Genomic DNA, 27,314 nt, shown 5'->3' on the forward strand with positions numbered 1-27,314 from the left:
GACTCGTTCCAAACATCTTGTATTCTCTCAAGAATCCCTTTCAGCAAAACATCACATGCCTTTTCACCAGACAGCTTCCAGAAAACCACCATGTGTCTGTTCTCAGCAAAACATCCTCTCATGTGTCTGCTTCAGCGAAATAACCTCTCAAAAGACAACTTCCAGGGGCTGGAGAGATGGCTTAGTGGTTAAGAGCACTGACTGCTCTTCCAGAGGTCCAGAGTTCAAATCCCAGCAACCACACAGTGGCTCACAATCATCCCTAATGAGATCTGCTGTCCTCTTCTGATGTGTCTGAAGACAGCTACAGTGTACTTACATATAACAATAAATAAATCTTTAAAAAAAAAAGACAACTTCCAGAAAAATATCACATGGTATAACTGAGTCTCCAGTGAACTCAGAAATTCTCATTTCAGACAAGCTTGGTAATAATCATCAGAAAATACTTCAACAGTCTCTCCAAGTTATACTTATCCAGGGTCACATGTGTTGCCTGAAAATATTTTTGGGTAACATGCAGCTATCAAAATGCCCCAACCCACAGTCCTCCAGCTCTCCCATCGGCCTTAGATTCTCCTCCATCTGCCTGGACCATTGGCTGTAAATTTAACTTCACAACAGACAGATTTAGTCATTTGTCCTAGTATCTAACACTCAGGGAGTTTCTTCAGGTGCAAGTGGATTCCATGCTTGGGTCTGAGGACAGTGTGGCTGGAGAAGGCAGGGGGCCTGGTGAGGTCTGGAGCTACCTGGAAACGGAGCAGAGTCAAGGCAGTGGCCACCTTTAGCTCCAGCATGGCAAACTGCTGGCCGATGCAGTTCCTGTAGACACCAAGGGAGAGAGAGGGGTAAGTTTCTAGAATAATAAGTCTGGAGTCCACAGCTGCCTAGCTGTTTCCTCTGATAGAAACATTCTCTGCAGGAGGTAGGGAAGAGGACTTAGGAAACTCCAGAGGTGAACGGACTTCACATTTGGATAAGCTGTGACTTGGGAGATTCGTGAGGGTCCTTCCCAGAGTTGTAGAAGTAGTAAAGAGCTGCTGGGAAGGAGACTGACCAGCTGTGCTACCCAGAGTCCTCTCAGACTTGTCCAGATGTCTGCACGTTGTGCAGAGAACTCCAGGATGGCAGCTTTTGTGATCTGTCACTTGTACTGGCTTGGGCTTTGGGGTGATGCAGCTTGTGGTGGTGTGAACGGAAATGCCCCCTACCCCCAAGGTTCTTATGTTTGAATATTTGGTCCACAGTTGATGGAACAGTATGAGAAGGATTAGGAGATGCGTCTTGCTGAAGGATGTGTGTCTCTGGGATATTCTAAGAACATAGCCATTCCAAGTTTCTGTCTGTCTGTCTGCCTGCCTGGTGCTTGTGGATCCGATTTTAGCTCTTACCTACTGCCCCAGTGTCACACCTGCATGCCTGCTGCCTTGCCCCCCCTTCATGACAGTCATGGATTTACCCTCTGATTCTGTAATCTCCCATTAAACTTCTTCTATAAGTTGTCTTGGCCATGGTGTCTCACCAAGCTAGACTCTAATACATTTTTTACTTTGGTCTATTAGGGCTAATCTTTCTGGAGTGAGTAGATGTGTTTGTGCTACTTCTTCCTGAAAAAAATGTCTCATACCACACAACAGTAAAGCAGAGTTTTTACACCAAATATCATTGAAACTGTTGGGCTTTATGTTTATATCATTCTCTGCAAGATTGTGGACTTGGAGGTTCTGATGTGATGTCCTCCCTGGAGTAGGTGGCAGTTGGAGTCACTGACAGCATATTTCTCCTGTAAGGGGAGGTGACATTGAGCCTGTGAGCAATGTTTAAACTGCAGGATTGCTTCCTGAGCCTTGACTCATATGGGCCATGACAGAAAGAGGCATTTTTCTTTGTGAAGAGATAGGTTCTGGAGAGGAATTTATGGAGCTGAAGGGCTAATAGGTGTAGGCAAGCTTTTTGTGCACATTTTCAACAGCTTTAAGTTCACCTCACCTTGGACCACTAGAGAATGGTAGGAAGGCACAGGGGTGTCTCTGATCCGAATTCTCCTTAGTGAATCTCAAGGGGTCAAAGACCTGAAAAGAGAAAACAACCCTATCTTGCCAACAGCACATTTTCACCCCTTCCCTTCTCCCTCCCATAGGTTTTTTACTTGATTCTTATTATGGATGGTTGTGAGCCACCACGCGGTTGCTAGAATTTGAACTCATGATCTCTGGAAGAGCAGTCAGTGCTCTTAACCACTGAGCCGTCTCGCCAGCCCCCAACAGCACATTTTAAAGGTGCTATTTACTGCAGATCAACAAAAGCACTCACCAGAGAAGCAATTTAAAACATTCTGCTGGCCACATGCTAACAAGACAACACTACGTTTTGTTTTTGTTCTTTTGTTTTTTCCCCAGTGAGGGTTTCTCTGTGCAGCCTTGGCTGTCCTGGAACTTGCTCTGTAGATCAGGCTGACTTCAAACTCATAGAGATCTACCTGCTTCTGCCTCCCAAGTGCTGGGATTAAAGATATATACCACTACTGCCTGGCTTTTTTTGGACAACATTAATTTTTAATAATAGACTTTATTGAACAAGAGTTTATCGTGTAATCAACATAAATAATTAGGGAAGTATCTCACTTTTGAGAGATGTACACATCTCCATTCAAAAATATTTCACTTTGAGAGAAGACACAGTTGTCTTCAAACTCTACATTGCAATGCCAGTTAGCCAAGCTGCTCAGTGATCACATAAATAATGCCTCTTATTTATTATAAGTAAAATAAAATAAATAAATAAAATCTGGCTCTTGCTCAAGTTGTCTGCTAGGCAGTCTAAGAATTCACACACTTAGAAGCCAAACCCAAGTGAGACGTAACGGTCCAGCTTCCTATTCTACAGAGTATATCTAAAGCCCCAATGGTCTTCATAGAACACTAGTATTTATGTCTTGAATTTCAAGAATATCAAAATCATGTCAGATTTGCTACACTTCTCCTTGTCTCCAGGTAGCTGACCCTTGTAATTTCCAACTGGATTTTGATAATACAAGGCATTGGTGGGGATCTGAAGAGTGGCTACAGTGAGTCTGGGATGTTGAATGTTCATTGGCTCCTTCCTGCTGACTGCCTTAGGTTAGCAATATCTCTATTGCATGGGCTTATCTGATGTTTCCTCCCTAGCTTCTAACTCTTCCCCTCCCCCAGGTTCTGTAACCCTCCCTTCTGGGGCCTATCTAATAAAGATAAATGATTCCGAGAGCTATCCATTCTCATTTGCTTTCCCTAAACTCTGCCCATATCTTTACAAATAGCTTCTTTATGGCATGTTGGAGCTGAGCCACTTGAACGTGCCATTAGAATCACCAGGATATTGACAGCTTCATACAATAAAAGAGAGGCGGAGCTGCCCAGCTTACTCTGCTGACCAGCCACAGTCCTGCAGATATCCACCCCCTCCCGCTGCAGGTGTTTGGAAGAGCTTGTCAGGTGAGGGAGAGAGACAGAGACAGTGACAGTTGGGAACAGATTGTGGGACTAATGTCTTTCAGATCGCAGTAAAGATAGAGGATATGAGGTGAGGATGAGATCATTAGCGGTGAGTTTTGCACATTTCTGACTTTTATGTTTGTTATGTTTGTTTGCCTGGTGTCTTTTACTTTCACGGTACAGCCATTTGCCTGATTAGCTCTGGATATGTGATTCACTCAGCATCACTCTCTGAAACACGTCCACAGAAGACAAGCTTACCTTTGGGTCTTTCCAGATGGCAGGGTTGTGGTGGAGACCCCAAATACTAAGAACCACGGTCATTCCTGAGGCAGAAGGGAAACAGAGCAAAGGGTGCTGTAGTGTGCTCTCTGCCAAGACCTTTCTTCTGGGAGAAAAGAGCTAGCTCCCGCTGAGCGAGCTGTGTACCAGTGCTCCACCAGGGATGGACAGGGCGGAGACAGACTTGGGTTTAAACTTCAGTTTTCAAAGCATTTATTTAATTCATGATTTTATCCTAGGAAGCTGTCGGTGTCCCAACAAAGCACTAAACTGTGCTTAAGTTTTCTGCTTTGTTTGGAAATTACTTAAGTATTTTTTAACAGCTAGATAGCACTTCATAGAGACAGCTCTGTTATTCTACTAGTGGCAAATTTCTCTTGGCACTGTTCACTTATAAAAGGTGGAGACTTGGGGCAAATATTGATATGGTCGTGATAAAAAAAAAGACAAAGGAGAGGGAATTTGAGTATCATTTTCTTATCCAAAATAATTCTGGTTTTGTCAACAAGATTAAGAGGTTGCAGGGTTGGCCTCAGCTCTCCTGATGAGTTGCTGGTACTCAAACACAGGGAAAGAGTGCCTCATGAGATCCTACTGCCACCTATGTGCCCCTCCCAGACATGGGCACTTCAAGTACAGGGTCTCTACAAGTTCTAGCTTTGCTTCATGCCTGTTAACCTTCTGTGCATATATGGGATCCCCAATGGGTTTTTGGAGATATTAGAAATATTGTAGAAGTGCCTGTAAACTGTAGAATACTGACCACATGTCTGTTAAGATCACATTCCAAGAGGAAAATGAAAAGTATTATTCCCTTCTAAGGCTGATATGGTGATAGACTCCCTTTCTCACATTAACATAATGATGCTTATGTCCTTTGGATCTCACACTCAGTCTCACAAATATTATCATAGAGACAATGTCCCATAATGGACAAAAACCCTTGGATGGAGTTCTCAACACAAGGCTGGAACCTAACAGCTCTCCAATTGACTGGGTGGCTTAGGAAGGTCACTGAAGCTCACATATGATTGAGGAATTATCCTCTGAGGTTTCAGTAGCTGCCTAATTCCAACCCAGAGGTTCCCCAAAGCTCCAACTCCTAGGAATCGTCATCACTGTGACCTTCATGATCTCATGCTTAGGAGAAGAACAGGAAGACCTGCAGGCAGCAAGTGTCCATCTGGGAGAGTAAGGGGTTTGCTGAGTTCCCTGGAGATGGATGGGACAGGAGGAATCAAGCGAAGTGACTCCTTGATGCACATTGTGGTGTATGGCATCTCATCCAGCTGTTCCCTGTGAGGACAAAGGAAGGAGGAAATGACTTAAATTTCAAATCCACTTTTTATTGGTTGTTCTCTAGTTGAGTTATTTTCCTGGTAAGCATTACTGTTGGGGTAAAGTGATTTTTGTCTAGGTTTATATAGCATAAGGTTAAAGTGTAATCTATCCTGTTTCCATGTCAACTGAAGTCCCCAAAAGTGATAGACACACAGATGCGTGATGCCTAACAAGATTTCTGAAAAGCAGTGTTACAACCCTTAGCTCTGCGTCTAAAGCAAGGACGTGAAAGGAACAGTTGAAGACTGAATAAGAGGCTAAAGAAGATTAAGAGAGAAAAAAATAATTTAAAGAGAATTGTTGAAACGTTGAAGTACCTTAGAAAATGGAGTGATTTTGGATGTTGAGAATATTTTCACATGTCCGTCAAGTGCTACTCATCTTAAACAAAGGAGGCTTACTCTGGGTCACTTGGAGGATCTGATGTGTGCTCCCTGGAGTTTGGGGTGCACAGAACGAGTGACAAGTGACTCAGAGCAGATAGACTGGCAGAGGGGAGTAGCAGAAGCAAGATAGGGGTGCACAGGATGTCTGATGGACCCGTGAACTGACCGCAGGAGGAGAGCTGGAGACCAGATGGAGAAGCACTGTGCCCAGAGTTCCCTGCCCCATGAGCCGCCACTAGACAGTTCCAGGAAGAGGGTCTTCAGTGTGCTTGCAGATGTAACAGTTGAGAGAAAGGAGGAACACAAAGTATTTGCCAAACCTTTGGCATGACCATGGTAGTTCCAGCTGCTTTCCCTTTCATACTAGATTCCATCATGTCTGACAGGGTCAGGACCTCAGGGTAGGGAGAAGTTGGTCAATAAGATAAGACAACAACAAACCCTTCTCACTTTACTGGTTTCCTGGACCAAGGTGGGATGGAGAGAGAGGCTCCAAGCGGGTGGGCATGTGGATGGTGATTTGAGGTGCCCTGGGCTAGACAGGCTAGTTACTGGCACAAGAGTGGCTTGTGATGTAAGCAGACAGGGCTCTGTGAGACTCCTTAAGATTTTGCCTTCAGATGAAAAGAACTCTTCCTAAAGAAAAGATAAAAAGGTTTGTTTGCATACTCGCAGGTCAAATGAGATCAAGAAATGACTCCATACATTTGCTCATTTTGCCTAATCTCATTTCTAGTTCCTTTTTTGACAAATTACTTTAATGTAGGTGTTGGCCTTATAAAAATGTAAAAATTAAGGTCTGTATTCTTTTTCTACCAATGCCAGGAACTAAAAGGGCAATTGTGTCTACTCTTGACTTACATAATTAAGAAAAAACAAATTTGACCATATTAATGCAAAAGCAAAAAATAATTTTGGTTGTTATTGTTGTTTTGGCACAGATTCTCACTATGTAGCTCTGGCTGTCCTGGCCACTGTGTAGGCCATAGTGGTCTCATACTCACAAAGACCTGCCTGCCTGCTGGGGTTAAAGGCACGCAGCACTGCAGCCAGACTTATCTGTCTCGTATGTATTTACAACAGACTAGATCAAGCATTGAATTCATGCTGGAAACACACATACCAGTCTTCCGAGTTTAGGGAATAAACAAAAACAGACTAGTCATGGAGATGATGGGGCAGGATGCTCCCCACTTGGACCGCCCTCTCCTCAGCAGCAATGATTCCACAGACCAAAGTGCCTTTGTGTGAGGCAGCTCTTAGTCTGGCATTGTGAAGCTGAAGTAATAAAAAACAAATGGAGCAGGTGGAGAGCTTGGAACTCTACATCTACACCCACACCTGCACCTGTACATGTACCTGCATTTACACCTACACCTGCACCTACATTTACACCTGCACCTGCATCTATACCTACACCTGCATCCGCACCCACACCTGCACATGCACCTGCATTTATACCTGCACCTACACCTGTACTTGCACCTGCACCTGTATTTGCATCTACACTTGCACCAAACCTATTCCTACACATATACTTATGGACAATAAATCTTCAGCAAAGGTGCCAAAAACACACAATGCGGAAAATATTCAGTTCAGTGACTGATGTTGTGAAAGCTTTATGTACACATCAAAAATACAATGAGATTCTTATCCTGTATACAAAACTCAACTCAGAATTGAATAAAGACTTAAAAGTACTATCTGATTGTAAAACTACTAGAGAAACCAATGACTGAGAGATGCTTGTTGACGTGGGTAATTGCAAAGGTGTTTTGAGTCTTTCTCCTGTAGGCATAAGCAACAAAAACAAAAACAGAGATGAGTTTACACTAAGTGAAAAAATTCCTTATTATGACAAAGAAAATAACAGAGTGATGGCCTATAAAATGGGAAACATTTGTAAACCACACATATGATAAGGAACTAATATTGACAATATATATAAAAACCTCAATAATTCAAGGCAATACATACAAAGGACCTATATAGGCAATTTCTCAAAAACTGACCTACAAACACTTGACGGACATGTGAAAAAATTCTCAACATCCAAAATCACTAGAGAAATAAAAGTTAAGCCAATGGTGAGACATCACGTCACACATGTTAGAGAGAAGAGAGGGAAATGTTCATGAGGATTTGGAGGAAATAAGATCCATGCACAATGTCGGTGTTAATGCAGATCAATGCAACCAATGGAAATCAGCACGGAAGTGCCTGAAAAATTACAAAAAGAAGTGACACAGCATCCAGGAATTGCAGGAATTAAAGGAATGAAGTTACTGTATCAACTGCAGCTTTAGTCACTACAGTTCAGAAAAGAATCAGCCTGGGGGTCATTATCAGAGATGTGGATAAAGAACATGTGGTACACACACAACGCAATGCTGTGTGCCAGAGAAAAGAAAGACAACACATCGATGGACCTGTTGGACATCATGCAAAGTAACAAGAGCCAGACATGGACAAACACTCGTGAACCCAGGTACACGTGGCTGTGAAGGAGCTGAGTTTTAGATGGAGAGAGTAGAGTAGCGGCCATCCAGGCATGTGACCGACAAGAGGCACAGAATTTCAGTCAGATATGGAGGAGCTACATTGTCGTAATTGCTGTTAATAATTTGTTGTACATTTAAAAATTGCTCAATGAATTTTTTTAAATCTCCTCGCCACAAAAATAGTTGCAGAGTTAATGGATATGCCCGTTAGTCTAGTTATTTCAAAATGCAGAAATAGGTCAAAACAGCATATTGTAAACTATAAATTTGTATGTACAAATGAACATGCACACTTTTTTAATAAGTAAAATGCCATTAATTAACATTGTATTTTATGCTATATAGATGGCTCTATGTGTGTGTGTGTGTGTGTGTGTGTGTGTGTGTGTGTGTGTGTAGCGCATTTGCCACAGCACACATGTGAAGTTTTAGAGGCAATTTAGTGGAGTCAGTTCTCTCTTTCTGGATTCTAGGGATTAGATTCAGAACAGGCTTGAGCTGTCTTGCTGGCTCGCTGCCCCTGGCTTATCTACCTATCTATCTATCTATCTATCTATCTATCTATCTATCTATCTATCTATCCATCCATCCATCCATCCATCCATCCATCCATCCATCCATCCATCTATCTATCCATCCATCCATCCATCCATCCATCTATCTATCTATCTATCTATCTATCTATCTATCTATCTATCTATCTATCTATCTACCTATTTTAATATGTATGCTGGAGATCGAGTTCAGGTCCTATGCTTGTGCTCCCAGTGCTGTATGGCTGAGTCGTCTCCCAGATGACGGAGATTCTTTTCTCCTTAGACAAAGCTTCCATCTTATGGTAGGAAATGGCTCTTGGTTCTTCACTTTTAAAGTGATATCTTGTTTACCTTCAGAAGTTCAAGCTTTGTTTTCTGATCTGATCTTTGCTTGTGAAATGAGGCTCAGTGGTCTTTAGCATGCTTGTCTTCTGTACCTTTGACTAGGGTAGTTGGAATGACTTATCAGAGATACATCGTTTCTTTCAAATAGCATGTCTGAGGGGCATGTCCATTATCTGAAGTTTATTAACAGCAAGATACATTAAGTCTGGTGAAGCGGAGTTGAGACTTTGTCCTGGTTTACTCTCCTAGACATGTCAGATCCTCAAGGGGCTCTCATCCTTGGCCAGGGTAGGAATCTGTCTTCTAAATCTGGTGGTCAGCAAATCTCTGTCATTGCTCTTACCAAGAGTACTTTATTTTACAGCATAAAGGTCTCTGTCTTGCCTTAGACTGCAGATCTCCGAGGACTAGGTCCATACCAAATCTTAGTCATTATTATAGTGTCTCAGTTTTTAAAATGTCCTCAGTGTACCTTTTCTCTCTTCTGCCTCAAGATGGGGTTTCTCTGTGTAACAGCTCTGACTGTCCTAGAATTTGCTTTGTAGACTAGGTTTACCTTGAACTCACAGAGATCCTCCTCCCTCTGCCTCCTAAGTGCCAGGATTAAAGCATGCACCCCTTTGCCTGGCAGTCTACATTTTCTAAAACTCAATAACTAAGTGTACTATTTAATACCATGTTCAAAGGCCAAAGTCTACCCTATCCTGAATATGACACTAGTGACCCGGCGATGGGCTAGGGCATCTATAGCTATCTTAATGTTAAACTATTTCTCCAGCTTTCTCAGCACAGGAGTCCATGTGGAGTCTTATCTTTGAAACTTCAAATGCAAGCCTATGGTCAGTTCCTCACTTCAACTGTGCCAGAACTTGGGTGAAAGAACCAAATGCAACATTGTGACAAAAAATAGTGAGGGGTGATTTCTGGATACTGAACTTCTGTTGCAGAAGATTGGTTTAACTCAGGGCTCTCTTCAGAAGGAAGAGAGAAGTGGCCTGCTTCCTCTGCTTTGGCATACACATACCTTGGGACACTGTGGTCACTAAGGCGCTGGGGTAAGAAAGAAGCAAAGATCCCAAGAAGAGAAGCAGGGTGACATGACATACACAGGGCTGCAGATCTTACCAGGTAATGGAAGACGCATCTCCCAGGACGCTCCTGATCTCAGTCCGGCATCTATCCTGATGCTCAGGGTTCAGAGCCAGGCAGTAAAGGAGCCAGGAGACGCCAGCTGCACAGGCGTCATGTCCTGCCCACATGAAGGTGCTCACCTCAGACTGAAGGTCAGCATCGGAGAAGGCTCTTTCATCTTCAGCCTACAACACCCAGCAAAGATTGCTGGATGAAAGGTGCATCACAGATATTTGGAGACACCATCAAAATGATAGTTTTACAGAATGCTAGAGTCTCAAATAAAGGCTTCGATCTTAGTTTACCAACGACATGCTACGAGTCCTACTTTACTCAGAGCACAAAGGAGAACCAATGTTACAAAAGAAAAATAGGCTTTTTGTAAGCACTTGGAAAGTTTCTTCACTCTTCCAGATGTTATCTAAATCCTCAGCATTTCCTTTTAAAGTGCTTGTCCAAGCTTCCAACTATCCTGTGAGTTTCTAAACTCCAGGTATTGCAAACCTCTGAATAAAGCCAACCAGGTAAGTTAGTATTCACTGACTCCCAGCAGTTCTCAGTTTTTTCCACTGAGAGCCAATTGCTCGCAGCAGTCTACTGCTAGGGTTTAGCTGTATTCTATCTTCCTGTCCTGACTCCACTAGTTCATCCACCCTCCCACACAGGGAGCAGCTGTTTCAGCAGGCCTAGACTTTTGGTGCATTTACCTGGGCAGCAAGAACAATATCCAGAAGATTCTGAGGCGTTTGGGTTTCATCCTGATTTTCTTGATTCTTGAGGATTTTCTTTCTGTCATGGATTATCTTTTCTGCATAGAGAAAGTCTTCATTACCAAGGGGCACAGCTAAGTCAATCAAAGCCAAATACATTATAAAGCAACACAGCGCCCACACAAAGCGTCATGTCTGCATTCAGAGTCCAGAGTGTGTATACTATATCTGAATACATTAAACTTGTATGAGTTGTTTATTTTCCATCAATAGACAACCTTTTAACAAAAGTTTCAAACAGAAGAGACAAAAATTAGTTTCTACCAGTGGACAAGCAAGATGATTGGAAAGCTAGATGCAAGTGGCCAATCATTTTCCTCCCAGTCTTAAATCTTGTTTTCATGGAAATTATCCAATGAGATCACCAGCAGAGAAAACACCCAGCATAAAAATCTAAAGGAGCTGAAGGCAAGTAAGCAAACAGACAGACCAAAAAAAAAATAACATGGGACAGACAGAATATGTGCAACCACCCTCCACAAAATTAGTTTGCTTTCTGTCTTAATTGGGGTAGATTTTGCTATTCAACTTTATCATTTCATATAAATCTTACATGAATTTAGATGGAAGGTGGTAGGATAGTATACTTTGATTTTCAAAAACATTTTCTACACATCATGGGTTTAGCTTCTCATCCATGTTCATGGAAGCAAAGCTATTTGAACTCAGCAAGTTCAAAAAAAGACACAAACGTGGGAGGGAAAGTGGTTGGAGGGAGAGGTTCAGCAAGAGAGGGAGGGGAAAGAGAAATTACTGTGGGAATGAAAGTGATCAAAATTGTATACATGTATGAAATTGTGAATAAAGTTACTGTTGGGTCTGGACCAATAGCTCAATGATTAAGAGCACTGACTACTTTTCCAGAGGACCCAGGTTCGATTCCCAACACTCACTTGGCAAAATTTCAGGCTTGTCTTGAACTCACAGGAACCACCTGCCTCAGCCTCCTGAGTGCTGGGATAAGGGGCATGTGCCACACCACCATACTCAGCCTTTATGTGTCTTTTGAGTACATACCCACATCTACTCCTTCCTCCATGCCTATGCTGTGTAAGCATTTTAGCTGTGTAAGCATTATTACCTAATTTGCTGCACAAGAAAGCCACATGCAATGTACATTTTGCACTCTTAAATGCTCTCTTGCTATATATGTATTATATTTTATTATATTATATAATTGCATACAGTAATATTGCATAATACACAGATAACGAGGGAGTAAATTTATCTTAAAGGACTGAACTTGCAATTATTTGAGCAGTGGCCATATTAAGCTCCACTAAGAACAAGAGTTCTTTTCTTCTTACCATGAGACCTATCCTTCTACACATAAGACAGACATGGTGGTGCATGGATTTGAGCAACCCATACCCAAGACATGCCTGTGTTTTTACCTGTGCATTGGTGTATCACTTTGCCTAACTCCTGGAAGCAGTGGCCCTTAGGACAAAGTCTGAAAATTATGTCATGATGATGCCAGAAATTGTACAAGCGAGAAGATATGATTTCACCAAGTTCAAATGTTGCCTTCAGGTAAGACTCATGGGTGCTGGAAGACAAACGTGGAGCAGTGGGTTAATGATTGACTGCGATCACAATGAACTTGTTTACCGTCCCATCACTGACCCGCTTATCTGGCAGTTGGTCTCCTGGCCCAAAGCACATTTCATGATTATGTCCAGGGCCATCAAGTTGATGTGTTCAAAAACCTCGATGGTTGTTTCCTGAGTGGTCCACATCTTCTCCCATTTATCCTGCCAGAGGAGGCCAAGATCAATATCATCACCATCATCAAATGGCCTGTACTTGACTGCTTTCCCCCTTATTGTCTCAGGGACAAAACCCTGACCTGACAGGAACTGAAGGCCAGGAGTAAATCACCCATGTGTTTATTCCGGGCACGAGGAAAGGAAGCACTCGACGTTAGGCCAGTGAGAGAGAACATGGCTCACATGTCACATCTGGCAAATGGTCTTTCAACAACTGTCTCAGCGTTGCTACAAATGGTACAGAGTTCCACACAGCATCTAAGCAAGACTGCAACACGTGGGTTTCCTGGGGCTTCCTCTACCTTCAACCCCCAGCCTGTTAGATACCTCACCACACTTCTCAACCACCACACTGCACCTCAAATAAACTCAGAATGCTTTTCAAAATCATCTTAGATTCAGCTATGGACAACACTAATAGACATGCTAACATGGAAGGAGACATCTGAGGCTCCAGTTTTAGATGAGGAGCTACAGGCAAGTAACTACTACACAAGAAATTACTGCACAAGAAAGCCACATGCAATGTATATCCAGTTTTAGATGAGGAGCTACAGGCAAGTAACTACTACACAAGAAATTACTGTACAAGAAAGCCACATGCAATGTATATTTTGCAATCTTAAATGCTCCTTTACTATATATGTATTAGTAATATATAACCTGGGACAGGGCAAATAGGTCTCCCCAGGAATGAGCTCCCTAAATGTTTATTCAATACCAAATGGTCAGCTCTGAAAACATACATGTAAGCAACATTAAATGGCTGTATTTGTATTTATTTATATATACATGTAACAATAATTATTAAAGAAAAAGATCATAGATTTGAGAGGGAACAAGGGATGATAACATAAAAGGAATTGATGGGAGGAGAAGGAAGAGGGATTTTATAATTATATTTAACTTAAAAAAATTAAAACATATTTCTGATTCAAACATTGGAAACAGAAGAGGCCTGGAAAAGGAGTTGCTTCAGGGAGCTGGTTCTTCCCACAGAAAGAGGCCTACACACACAACCTGAAATGTGTTGTCTGACTGCTAAACTGCCCAAAGTGCCCATTCTCCAGTTATAAATGTATTTATCACAACAAACACCTTTTTGTATAAAAACGAGAATGAAAGGAAATGTTTACATTTAGTTCAACCTATGTTTGTGGACAGGTGTCAGCCTAGGTGCTGAATGCTGAGTACTTATAGGTGTCAGCCTAGGTGCTGAATGCTGAGTATTTATAGGTGTCAGCCTAGGTGCTGAATGCTGAGTACTTATAGGTGTCAGCCTAGGTGCTGAATGCTGAGTACTTATAGGTGTCAGCCCACGTACTGAATGCTGACCACCTACAGGTGACAAATTAGGTACTGAATGCTTGGAGAATGAATACAAAGCAGAATTTGAAAGCCCTTCACTGAAGTGTCTATTATTTAGTCAGATGACTTATAGTTAAAGGGGTTAACCTTTTTAAAGGATCTGTATTTTTAAAAATGAATATATATTAGTTGTACCTATTAATCGAATTCAGTGTGATATTTTTACTCAGGCATTTGAGGAGAGCTGATGAGCCCATGTGCTAGGTTTGGAAAAAAATGAGCTGTGGCGCTCCGGAAGCATTCAGCAGAAGGAAGGAGTATGTGAGCAGGGAAACATGGGCCTGAGAAGCGCAGAGGGCAGAAATGAGGGGATGGAATGGTTATTGGTGCAGCGGAATTGTTCTAGGCACTGAGCACACTGAGGAAGGCGCTATCCCCAACCGTGCTCCCTGTCTCTGTCGTCCTTCCTGGAACCTGGTGCTCTCCCAGTCTCTGCCTGGAGAACTCCTTCCCACTGATGTCCCACTCCATTCCTGCAGAAGTCTGACCAAGCCACAACCTGTAACAACTGTTTCCTGGGAACAGAGTATCGGCTTGCAGGTAAGAAGGGAAATTTGGCTTTGTGGTATTTGAAGTTTATGAAGAAATTGTATTAATTGGTTGTCTACTTTTAACATTAAAAAAGTGAAACCTCTGTGTCAATAGAGCGTTTGATAAAACTCATCTCTAAACCAGAAAGCCATGCAACCAGGGTGCCCCTTGAAGGCAGCCCCATGCCCCTTTGGAAGGTGTCACTCACCTAAAGTTCCCCCACTACCTATGAGAGGCACTCACCCTTTTCTCAGCCCTCCATGTTCATCAGACAAGTCCATTTCAGCCTCAAACCTTTGCTCATATCGCTCTGCCTAGGGGTTTCTTGTTCTGCAAATCAGCTTTTATTTGTGGTAAGGCTGAAATTTGAAGCCAGTTAGCTGCACATGGCTTCCTTATGGGTCTCCTACAGTGCCTGACATCTGAGCTTACCGCCTCAGAGTGTTAGACTCTAAGGAAGAGGACCACCTCTTGTGTCTAACTCACCTGAAGAGCCAGGAAAGGTTTACATAGACATCATTATTCAGTGGGTACTTGCATTCTGATTAGTTTCTAGCAATCAGCTTTGATTTTTCTCAATCCACTATATAAACTAATCTAGTTTACTTACCAGCATCACGTTCACAGAGTGGGCCATCATGTCCACACATGGTTTTAGGATGTCCTGATGGAATGCAGGAGTTAGGAGACAGCGGTGTTGGAACCACCTGGGCCCATCTAAATTCAGGAGTCCTCTTCCTTGAGGAAGAGAATGCACATAACAGCATGCATTTTATTAGTTGAGGAGAGATGAGGAACATAGACAGCCTGTTGTAACTGATTCACCAGCAGACACGCAGGCTAATGCATTTAACGCTGTGAGAAGGTGCTCTAAAGCCTGAAAGGCTTAGCGGCCTGGTGAGCCTTAGTTCCACAGTGATGGAATGTGGTATTCTGCGTTGTGTTTTCAATGAAGGCACACACACTTGACACTTAACCTTGAGTTAAGACTTTAAGTTTGAATAACATCCTTTAATTTTTTTTTTATTAGGGGTTAGAGAGATGGCTCAGCGGTTAAGAGCACTGGCTACTCTTCCAGAGGTCCTGAGTTCAATTCCCAGCAACCACATGGTGGCTCACAACCATCTATAATGGTATCTAATGCCCTCTTATGGTGTGTCTTAAGGCAGTAACAATGTACTCATAGGCATAAAATAAATAATTCTTAAAAAAATTTTATTAACATTTTTCACACAATGTATTTTCATCATATTTTTTGGCTTCCGGAAACTTCTTCCTGATACCTTCTCTCTGTCCACTCAACTTCATGTTTTCTCTCCTTTCTCTCAAAAAAGGAAAAACATTAAAAAACAAAAAATGAAAATCAAAATGATCAAGCAAACAAGAGGAATTAAATAAGATGAAACCAAACCGAAACAAAGTGCACAATAATCCGTGGAGTCTGTTTTGCGTTGGCCAACTACTCCTGGGAATGGGCCCTGCCCTGATATGTGGTTAATTCACATAGTGACTCTCTATTGGAGAACACTGATTTTTCATCTCCCAGAAGGTATTAATTGCAGATAATTTCTATCTTAGGGTGGGGACTTTGTGGTCACACCCGCCACTCTCAGTGCTGGGATTCTGTGAATGACTCCCCTTTTTGAGTGCTTACAAATGTGTGACATTTGGTTTGGTGCCCTTAGAAGGCTGGCTATCAACACTGGATGTCACATAAAGTGCTGGGAATCGGGCACTCAGCTCTCAGCAGCCACAGCACTGACTCTCATGATCATTTCAAAGATGAGGAAAATGAATCTTAGAGAGATTAAATTTCTTCCCTAAGATCATGCTCAAGTAGTCTGTTGGCGTGAACAGCAGCTTGGGAGTCTAAGGGGCTCTGAATCCAAAGCCTATACTCTTTCATTTAATTCCTTCCTGGTCTAAAATAAACATCAGCGACATGGAAGAAAACAGCTTAATTTATCTGCTAGCAGGATGAAGCCAAACTGCATGTCTGAGAAAAATTTTATTGAGAGGCATATAAAAATAAGAGAACTCTGAAAAGAAAGGCAAAAATAAGGACACACGAGGGAAGAGAGGATTAAATCCTCCCTTGGTGAAGCTAAGACTGAAGAGTTCACACACATGTTGCCTTGAAAATGGGACTTTGAGGAGAGAAACAGGCAAAGGTGTTTTCTGTAACGACTTTTGCTGGGTTGACCTTTGACCCTGGGTTGACCTTTAACTGTCTCCTAGATGACTCTCCTCTTAGGTCTTACTCTTTAGTGTGTGCTCATGTGTCATCCACTGCTTCTTTGTTTGTTTGTTTTTTGTTGTTGTTAAATTGAGATAGGGTCTCTCACTAGGTTGGAATTTACTGTAGCTTAGGTCCGCTGTCTAGCCCAGACACCCGCCTGGTGTCATTTCCTCAGGGATCACAAGTGCATGCCATTATGACCCTCTTTTTTTAATGTAGGACGGGGGGTTGAATTCATGTCTCAAGATTCCATTTTTAAATTTTAGAAATAACATTTTTAGGTGGGAAAACAAAGCACTGGCTTGCATCATGGGCTTTTCATATTTACATGTCATTACGCTCGGTGCTCCCTTGACTCCTTCCTCTGCCTCTACCCCTACTGCCCTTGTGTCCCCTGCCTCCCTCTGGATTTTTCTCTTCCTTTTCCCACACGCCCTTCCCCTGATTCATGTCAGGTGTATTTAATGTCCCTTTCCTGAGGCTTCTGAGTTCAGATTTGAGTCTCTGTGGAATGCTCTGCTGTGGAAGAGTGACTTGGACTGAGAATGGGCAGTGCAGACATACCAACGCACGGAGTCAGGAGCTGGTGCAGATGCTGGGTCTTTGGGTCTGAAGAACCAAGCAGAAGAGACCGCATTAGGGAAAGCACTCACGACTAGTTCAAGCTCTATGTATCACCTTAGCTTCTGTTCAGACCCGCAGAGGTAGGTTTCTGATTTCCTCTGGAGACTTGAGCTCATAATGCAGTGTGAAGCAGTGTTATTGACTTAAAAGTCCCCAAAGCAAGGAGACAAAGGAAGCCTCTGGCCATGCTGCTGGGGGACCTGGGATTTATGGGGCCCTGGAGCCAAAGCTAAACAAGGAACTGGGATGTACGTGGGGATTCCCCTTGCCAGGGCAGATCTGTCCCCTCTCATACTTGCTCTGGCTGTCTTCCAGCCCCAGGGCTAATCTTTGATTCAGACTGGGCCTGGGTCACATGCAACTCCTAGCAGGACTAGGACTCAGATTTCCATCTCATTTCTTACCTGTTCTGCTCAGAAATATCTTTGCATAGTCTGGGTCATAGATGTAGAAGTATGCCTGAAAGGGCCCTACCCAGCAGGGGAAGGCACAAGGGTACTTTTTGACAATCTCATCAAGAGTCTCCATATTATCCTCTTGAAGAAACTATAGTAAAAACAAAAAGGCAGGAAATTAGAGAGTCGGCGAGGCTGGCATTGTCTTGGCTTTTCTTATAGACACAGGGGGGTGAGTTCATGGCCCACACTGGGCTGCACAGCAGAGAGAACTGACTCCTTTATGTAGGAAGGTGAAAATCTTTCTCTAAGATCTCTAAGCTTGGAGATAATGTCATAAACAAGGCTGGTGTGTTTGTTTTTTCAGTATAAATACATGTTCCACCATTGGACCAAATCCTTGCTATGTGAAACATTCTGTGAGCTTTTCCCAGCAGAGAGTGAGGTGATACAATTCTCTCTCTCTCTCTCTCTCTCTCTCTCTCTCTCTCTCTCTCTCTCACACACACACACACACACACACGCACACACCTGCCAAGGACGTCACAGGCCTAGAGGAGGGACAGAGCTACCTGGCTGCACAGTAGGTTTTCTTATGCTGGAAGATACTAGAAGCTTTCTGTGGGTAAACTGAACACGACCACTGTCTAGCTCACCATTCCTTCTCCCTTTCCTGTTCTCTAACTGCTCATTAGTGAATCTTTCTCATGACATTAACAATAAACACCACTCTTTATAAACCTGCCAATTCCTTCTACAAAAACATCTAGTTCTTTCCTGAAATAGCAAACACTCATTTCTACAGGTTCCTGGAGTTTGAAACAAACATACAGACAGAACTCTCAGCTTCCAGAATTTTTTAATTTCCTTCTGTGGAGATAGGATCTCATAATGTAGCTCAGGTTGGTCTTGAAATCATATCAAATCCTGCCTCAGGATGCTGAGTGCAGGGTTATAGAAGTGAGTTATCATGCACAGTTGGCTTCCAGCATTTATAACACCAAGTACAAATAATACTGTCAGAGAGGGACTTTTGCTTCTCTCTCTTTTCTTTCTCATATATATATATATATATATATATATATATATATATATATATATATATATATATATATCCCATATCTCCATGTGATATGTGTACATGTGTATGTGCATGTTTGAATGTATGTGGGCACACCTGCATATGAAGGTGCACATACATATGATTGCATATGCATAAAGAGGTTGATGGCGGGACTCAATAATTCCTTTTTAATCTTTAGTTTTTTAGAGATTTATGTGCATGTATATTAGTTTTGTCTGCAAGTATATATGTGTGCCACATGCATGCCTTGTCTTTGCAGAATCTAGAACAGGGTATTGGATCCTCTGAAACTTGAACAACAGATGATTGTGAGCTACCATATGGGTACTGGGAATTGGACTTGAGTGCTCTAAATTGTGGAGCTATCTCTCTATCCCCTTCATTCTTATACTTTGAAGGGAGGGCCTCTAAACAAAATTTACCTGGCATTTATATAGGTTCTAGGTATCTGAATTCTGGTTCTTTTGCTTTCAAAGCAAGCACTTTATCCACTGAGCCATCTCTCTCACCTATACCTTTCAGGTACAAGATTGCTAGTGACTTTAAGTACTCCCTGTAAATCATTGAAAATAATATTTCCTTGCATCTCCTTATGGTGTATGCATGTATGGTTGGGATTCCTATACACATTTGAACACAGTTGTGGGTATCTCCACCTTGAAGGAGATCTAAGGCTGTTGAAATTCTTCCTTGTGTGACTTCACACCACTTTCTGTGGTATTATTCTTATCCTCAGAAGATGATGAAAATAGCCTTCCAAAACTGTGTGTCAACTACTCTCATCCATGAACTGATCTCTAGACCTAAACCTAGGTCTACTAAAAGGTCAAGATCTTAAGACCTAGGTCCTGAAATGACGCTGATGTTCCCATCACAAGCTATCATGATGTTTTCTAACAGTGTAAATATTTATAACTCACAAACAGAGAGCATTTGTGGAGAGCCTATAACATACCAGACAATGAATATTCAGAAGCTACTTAGGGAGGAAATAATTTGGCTCACTATTTCAGGGGACACAGCTCATCACAGCAAGGGAAGCGCAGCATTATGCCTCACTGTCCGACGGCAGCAGGAGCTCATGGATTGTTCAAATCGTGGAGAGCCAGGGAACAGAGACAAGAAGACTGGGAGCAGGCTTGGGCTATAAGCCTCAAAGGTCCTCCTCCAGTGTCTCATGTCTGCCAGTCAACCTCTCCAAACTGCCACCGTCTGGGTATTGGGTGTTTAGACACATGAACATATGAAGACATTTTAGATCTAGACCACAATGTGAAGCTCAGACAGGCTCTTGTTGACTGTGGAGTGGCCATGATGGAACTTAACACCTTGATTCACTAAGTGTCTGACACGTGTCCAGTCCTGTGTGAAAGGAACAACAAATGGTGTTAGAACTCATGGAACTCAGCCTACTAGTTAGCACAGTCATGATGGGTGAGCCTCAGAGAGGCAGAGCCCCGAGGACAACGCATCCTGAGGACTTCATTCTGCTGTGCAACACGGCTCTGCATGTTGTACTCACGGGTTTGACACCCTCCCTAATCTATGTGCCCTGTAAACATTCTAAGGAGGGGGGTCTAGCCCCTCACTGGGCAGTATCATTGGTGATCACAAAAATGATGCTTGATATCTCTTAGGTATTGCTGCCAGAAGAATTTAATAATTTAATCACCATCCTAGGAAAGAACTTAGAGATATAGATTGTTAGCGATGACCACTACACTGAGAAGGAATTTGGAAAAATAAATTGTTAATGAAGTTAGATGAAGATGTTTTTGCTAGCGGCTCTGATGTAGAAAATCTTAGGGAGCAATTTGAAGTTCAGAAAGGCACACTCTCAATAGTTAAGCTAGGGATTTTTCTTAAGGTTGGGAACAAGAACAATGGCAACTGTGCCTCTTTTGCTAAAGCTGAATTGTTGGTCAAGATATGATTGATTTCTTGCATTTATTTGCCCTCAGATTCCTGATAGGAATTAAATTGTTAATGAGTAGATGTGCACCCTGAGGAGTTAAAGTGGAAATGACTGATCATTTTTATATACAAGTTTAGATTTGTGATTTTTAAAATTTTTTAAGATTATTTTTAAGATAAACTATAAAATAATTGATCCTTTCTTTGTAACTGCAAATTGCAGCCTGCCAGAAAGAAAAACTGGCTGAGAAAATTACCTTGCTTGCTCACAGTTTGTTAATCTGTAGCAGGTTGCTTAGTTGTGAATGAATGTAGGTTCTTGGGAATCATTTTTTAACCTGTACTGAGTAATGTTTTTCATGTAAAAGTATTGGAGAAACATGTTTTTAAAAAACTAATCATTCATTAAAGGAAAAATAAAATGTAGTCACATTGCAATTTTATGCAGCTTGAAAGATTTGTAAGCTATGGGAGAACAAAAAAGTTGTTGAACTTTGCTTGTTGGAGCTTGCTGAAGTTGGCGTCATCGTTCCTGTGTGTGTGTGTGTGTGTGTGTGTGTGTGTGTGTGTGTGCTTCTTTCTCTTTTCTCCTTTCTTCTTCTTTTTTTTTTTTTACTGGTCTTTTTTTGGCCCCCACGGAGTTTTTTCACCAGCATCTTCCTGCCTCCAAGGAATTCTCTATTGGCCCCCTAGGGCGCATCCTTGCTCCAGTCAATCAACAACTCTCTGCCCTGCCTCAGTTTACCCTGGATGTCAAAACTGGTCTTTGACAAATATGTTTTCAGTTTTTTCACATATTAAACAAGTTTATCTCTTGAACAAGTCAATAATATGTTACATTGTGTGTAAATAAACTAAGTTTCCCAACCAAAAGGCAAACATAATTCACAAAATACTATATATGTATTGACAGGAGACAATTTTTAAAAGGCCTCACATGCCTGGGAGAAATCTAACATATTCATATTACCAAAGAAAGCCAATGTAGCTTCAGTGATGTGAGGTAAAGTAGACTTTAAGGCAAGGATTCTCATGTAATAAAAGGGATGTTTCACAATAACAATATTGGTCTCCTAGGAAGACAGAATAGCTAAACATCTGTGTGCACACTAGATAATAGCTTGAGAACTGATAAAGCAAAAGCAGATGATAGAATGATACCCGGAGACATTCACAATCGAAGCAGCAAATCTGACTGTGGCGCTAGGCAAGTCTCCATGGGCCAGTCTGCAAGGAGACAGTGACAGAAATCAAGGGTACTGCGAACATTTACAGCAATTCAACTTGTGCTTTCCTGCAGATTTTAGTGAGAGTAAAAGCAGAATGGAGATAAGTTATTTCTTTGCCTTTTGTGAGAATTGCCTCTTTAACACTTCAGTCTCAGTAGTTGGCAGAATAGATCTGTGGGATAATTTTTAGATTTTTTTCCCAGCTTTCAATTGAGGACTTCTTAATTAAATTCTGGAAAGCATGGAGTTGAAAATGAACTCTAACAAGATACAGACTGAACAGGTTAGGAACAGTGATTTAGGTGTGAGGAAGTGACAGGTTAAAGGAAGGGAATCTCAGTCTCTCTTTCTTCAATCAGCGTGGACTTCAGTTGTCCAAAGGGACTTAATGAGAAGAGTTTGCTCTCTACACAAACCAAGCCAGAGGAACTAAGGTTTAAAGAAACTAGACACTGTGGAAGTTAAGAGTGAGCCATTGAACCACAATAGGGACCTAGGTAAAGGCTGTCTAACAAATCAGATGTCCTAGCTCTGTACCTCCTCACTCCCAGAAAGCCAAGTCACTGGGCCTCCTCCTACGGAGCAGAAAGAACAGTTCTTCTCTATATAACTGTAAAAAAATACAGAGATACAGATGGTTCTGCTCCCTCCACAGTGGCTTTTACATATTACTCTCTAGGAAAATTCTTTCTGAGTGCAGAAGACTTCCAAACCTCTGTGGTATCTCATAGGATAAGAAAATACAGCCTCAAACCACATGACATTTGAGGACAGCCTCTTCATGGAAAACACTAAGCTAAATGCACTATGGTAGTCACCAACAAGATAGCCCTTAAGATCCCACCTCTGTGCTGTCCTCTCCCACAGTGTACCAGGATTTGTTGATGTGACCAATTACTCAAAGTAAAAGTGGTGTCAGATAAGTTCCAACCAGGTTTAAGAACACTGCTGCCTCTTTCTTGACTTCTCCATCTTGATCTCCCTCCTCCTGTCCTGGGGGAAGGAAGCAGTCTCATTGATGGTAGGAGGGCTAATGTTTTGCTTGTTTGTGGTAGAAGTGATCAAGGATGTGGGGCTTTTGATGCTCAAACCAAGAAGGAGCCCAGTATCCTGGGACGAATGGGCACTTTAGTGGTGAGTAGCCTTGTGGAAAGAGCAAGGCTGCCGAGGTTGTCAAGAACCATGTGAGTGAGCCTGGAGGTGGATTCTGTCCATCCACCTTTTAGATGGTTGCAGTCCTTGCCATCTTCATATAACCTTGTTAGAGACCTGGAGTTAGCATCACCCAACTGTGGGAAGCCATTACTGAATCCCCAACCCTTATATAAACTGCATGAAATAAAAACTGTTGCTTTAAGCTGCTTAACTTGAGAGAAATTTGTTAGGCAGCAAAAGATTATAATATCCAAATAGAAAGGAAACAACAGTATGTAGGGGTTAGAAAAAAATTTATAGAAACCTACAATACATGAGGGGAGATATGATATAGAATATGAATGCACTCTGTGCTCTTCGGCCCTGACTCTGGACTTGATTTTATGAATGGCTCTGGTCAATCAATGTGAGTGCAGCGAATGTGGCTGAGAGGTTTACAAACTGCTTGCAAGGTCAGATTTGCTCACTTGCTATCCTGGGACCTTGACACCAGGTAAACAGGGTTGTGCTATCCAGCTATCTAGCTGAATGATAACACAGCAGGCAGAAGAGACCAAGGCATTTAGAGTAAATGACAGCCTTTAATTAGCCTGCTGTGAACTGAACTGTGGCACATTAGTCAGCCTAGTCACCTAGGTAACTAAAGTCACCTAGAAAAATCCTGACCTCACTCAGCTCAAATTGCTAAGCCAAACAATACTGAGCTTAAGAAATGGCTATTGGAGAGGCTGCCTCCTGTGGCCAGGCAGGAATCCAGGGGGCAATAGGGACACCAACCGACCCACAAAACTTTTGACCCAAAACTTATTCTGTCTACAAGAAAGGCAGGGATTGGGGATGGAGCAGAGTCTGAGCAACTGACCAACCAATAACCAGCCCAATTAGAGACACATGCCATGGGTAAGCACCAATCCCTAACACTGTTAATGATACTCTGTTATGCTTGCAGTTTAGCATGGCTGTTTTCTGAGAGGCTCCACCAACCAACTGACTCACACAGATGCAGACACCCACAGCCAAACAGTAGATAGAGTTTGGGGACTCTTACAGAAGAATAGGAGGAAGTATTGCAGCCCCCAGGGGAATAGGAACTCAACAGGAAGGCTAACAAAATCAATTAACCTGGACCCTTGGGGCTCTCAGAGGCTGGACCACCAACCAAAGAACATATCTGGGCTGAACCTAGGCTGGCCTCTGCATATATATATCAGATGTGCAGCTTGGTCTTCATATGGGTCCTGGAGTGGGGGCTATCTCAAAGCTGTTGCCTGCATGTGGGATATGTTTTTCTAGCTGGGCTGCCTTAGTCTTTCCCCAGTGGGAGAGGAAGCACCTAGCCTTGCAGAGACTTGAAGTGCCAAGGGGAGGGGTGGGGGGACCAGCGAATACCCAGCAGGGGGGGGCATCCACTCAGGGGAGAAGGGAAAAGGGGATAGGGAATAGGGGAAGGATTGTGGGAGGGAGTGACCAGGAGGGGAGGGCAGTGAGCGGATGTAAAGTGAATAAGTAAAAAGTAAAGAAAATACATTAATAATAATAATAATACAAAGACATGGCCCTTGTTACTGGACGACAGTGATGCACACCTTTAACCCCAGCACTTGGGAGACAGAGGCAGGTGGATCTCTGGGTCAAGGCCTGACTGGTTTACAAATTGGGCTCTGGGCAGCCAGGGCTACACAGAGAAACCTTCCTTGTTTTTGTTTTTTTTTTTGGGGGGGGGAAGAAATGGCTATTGTCAAAGTGTGGTGTGTTTATGTAATATAAGGTAATTGCTAGAAGAACATATGGAGAATAAGTCAGACCTCATGGAAACTAAAATTGTGACAACCAGATTAAAAACATATTTTTCAGATGACTCAGTAGTTAAAAGCATTTGCTACTAATGCAGAGGACCTGGATTTGGTTCCCAGAACCTGCATGGCAGGTCACAACCATCCATAACTAGCTCTAGAAGATCTGACATCCTCTTTTGATCTCTGTGGGTACCAGGCACATACACAGTGCATATACACACATTCAGGCAAAACACTCACACACATAAAATGAAATACATACATCTAAAAAGTCCAAAGTCTCTCTTCTGGGTATATGCCCTAAATAAATAATTACTATTTCAATAAGACATCTGACTTCTATATTCACCACAGCCTGTATTTCTACTTTATAATGGCTGACTTGGGAGTCAGTCTAAGTGTATACTGCTGGATGGATGGAGAAAATGCAGTCCCTAAGCGTGGTGGCTCACGCCTGTAATCCCAGCACTTGGGAGGCAGAGGTAGAAGGATCAGCCTTGCAAGTGTGAAAACAGCCTGGGCTACATAGTGAGTTCCAGGACAGCCTGGGCTATAATGATTGTCCACATTAAACCTGAAATTCAAACTTCCAAACAATCAAAATATATTAACAAAGAAAAGAGAAAAAAGAAAGAAAAGATAAAACAAGAAAGCATCCTTTATGTGCATCTGAGTGTACTTGAAGGGGCCCGAGTCAGAACATGGCACGTGGGAATTGTAGGTGGCAGAGATATAGTCTAGAAAGCCAAGGAGCAGAAAGCCCAGTCCAGGCTTTCCAGCCCACCCTTTCCTGGAGTTTGCGCAGGCTCCTTCACAGCTAGTGGTTCTTTCTCCCCTCCCCATCCCGCAGGGAGATCCTAGAGGAGGCATGACAACCCTCCCACCCCAGGATTTTCATTTTTCTCTTAGTGCTTAAGTCTGTACCTTACTGGGGGCCCTCAGGGAAAAGATTTATCTTTTTGTAGACCCGGGACTTAGCACACACAGCTGCTACTCCCAGTGTGTTGAGAGAATTTATCGGTCTGGGTAGGGAGTGGATTTGAAAAACAGGAAACCTGGAACAAGTGATGATCGGTCTCCTTGCACTCAGCAAACCTTCCTCAATCAGTATCCGCAGAGCAATGGGGTGTGGCCACTCCCGCCTTTACAGGAAGCTTTAAAAAGACATTTTTTTTTTTTTGTTCTTGTTTTTGCTTGTTTGTTTGGTTCTGGTCTAAATGAACCAAGGGGGCTAACTATTGTATTCGCTTTTGCACATTTTCTGCAACCAATAAGGATGAGTTCCAGCAACACATTGAGTTTTAAACAATATGTAAAAGACATACCAAGGCGACTGGAGACTGAGCTGACACCTAGTGTTCTTTTACAATATTCAGGTTTCCCAAATAACCCCCTCTCTAGCAACCCTTCCCTGGGGGATTGCGAGAGTCCCCAGTATCGTAGAGGAGCTGAGAGCCACCCCACCCTCCCCCACGCCCAGGCTGGAAGTCCTAGAATAGCTCAGAATAGCATGGGAGGGATGGAAGCAGCGGCTAAGCAATGGGCTTCCCGTGTAGCATCCTGCGGCGCCCCTCCCTCCATCTACCTTCTGGTGTCCCAGGAGCCAGTGGGCAGGAGGTCCCGGGAAGGGGCGCAGGTCGCGCAGCAGCCGCTGTCTCCGCAGGTAAAGCTTCATGGCCTGCATCAGCACCAGCGCCAGGCAGAACACCAAAGCCAGGTGCAAGGGCCGCGCCCAGCGAGTCTCCAGCCAGGAGGCCTCCATCATTCTGAGCTCGCTATCCTGCGGGCAGTGGGTGGTTGGTGAAAGACGTGGTGGTTGGTGGTAGGAAGCTTGTAGCTTTCTCCAGCCGGGAGCTGGCGTGAATCACCCAGCCCCCTCCCCAGTGAGCTCTGGTGTAACTGAGGTGGGGGAGGGTCAGCTCCTGTCTGGGAAGACGCCGGTCCTTCGGGATTTCCAATCCGCGCGTTATCCATTCACTGGTGCTCGCTTGGATTCAGACAGATTTCTTGTACCTTCCCGGGGTGTCTTATTTTAAATCTGACAGTTTCCAATCGTGGAAGATCTGAATTTAGACTTTGAAATAATGCTTAGGCTGAGGTAATTATTTCTCTTCCTTCTCACGGACAAAAATAAACTGCTATGCGAAATGACCTGCTTTCCCACTCTGGAAATCTATGAGCAGCCACAGGAACTAGGTGGGAGCCGAGGAGGGTATGGCCCTTGTACATGTGCAGTGTGGCCTGCCAAACTGTGCTTGTGAATGTTTTGCCCTTGTTCCTTATCCCGATTTCTAGCGTGCACCAAGGTCCACCATGGCCTCTTTGAAGCTATGTGAGAGTACCAAACCCTGGAGATGGGAAGAGACAGACAGCGGTGTACCACTACGGAGTGTTTCTATTATTCAGATACAATCAGCCCATTTATTTGTGCTAAGGCAG

General features: G+C 42.9%; 1 protein-coding gene across 2 annotated transcripts; it reads right to left on the reverse strand.

The window, feature by feature from the left end:
• Nucleotides 1-650: 650 nt before the first annotated feature.
• Nucleotides 651-26,637, reverse strand: LOC127680046 (cytochrome P450 4X1). 2 transcript variants are annotated; one of them, XM_052175615.1, is made up of 12 exons: nucleotides 26,461-26,637; nucleotides 17,707-17,848; nucleotides 17,243-17,287; nucleotides 15,050-15,177; nucleotides 12,398-12,525; nucleotides 12,166-12,320; nucleotides 10,709-10,809; nucleotides 9,996-10,186; nucleotides 4,921-5,054; nucleotides 3,738-3,802; nucleotides 1,993-2,075; nucleotides 651-825 (listed from the first exon to the last, which is right to left on the reverse strand). In XM_052175615.1, exons 1-12 carry the CDS (start codon nucleotides 26,635-26,637, stop codon nucleotides 651-653), a joined length of 1,524 nt encoding a protein of 507 aa, XP_052031575.1. The 2 variants fall into 2 exon arrangements, with proteins under 2 accessions (XP_052031575.1, XP_052031576.1); XM_052175616.1 differs by lacking the exon at nucleotides 26,461-26,637 and adding an exon at nucleotides 22,341-22,376.
• Between the last annotated feature and the right edge of the window lie 677 nt (nucleotides 26,638-27,314).

The sequence above is a fragment of the Apodemus sylvaticus genome, chromosome 3 (assembly GCF_947179515.1).
Source record: "Apodemus sylvaticus chromosome 3, mApoSyl1.1, whole genome shotgun sequence".
Taxonomy (NCBI): domain Eukaryota; kingdom Metazoa; phylum Chordata; class Mammalia; order Rodentia; family Muridae; genus Apodemus; species Apodemus sylvaticus.

Excerpts from the sequence above, each read along its gene's own strand:
- LOC127680046 (XM_052175615.1), bottom strand. The coding sequence starts at position 26,637 with ATGGAGGCCTCCTGGCTGGAGACTCGCTGGGCGCGGCCCTTGCACCTG. Across the intron at positions 12,526-15,049 it reads ACTCTGTGAACGTGATGCTG|GATAAATGGGAGAAGATGTG; the intron begins GTAAGTAAACTA and ends CTCCTCTGGCAG. Across the intron at positions 2,076-3,737 it reads CCATCTGGAAAGACCCAAAG|GTCTTTGACCCCTTGAGATT; the intron begins GTAAGCTTGTCT and ends TTCTCTTTTCAG.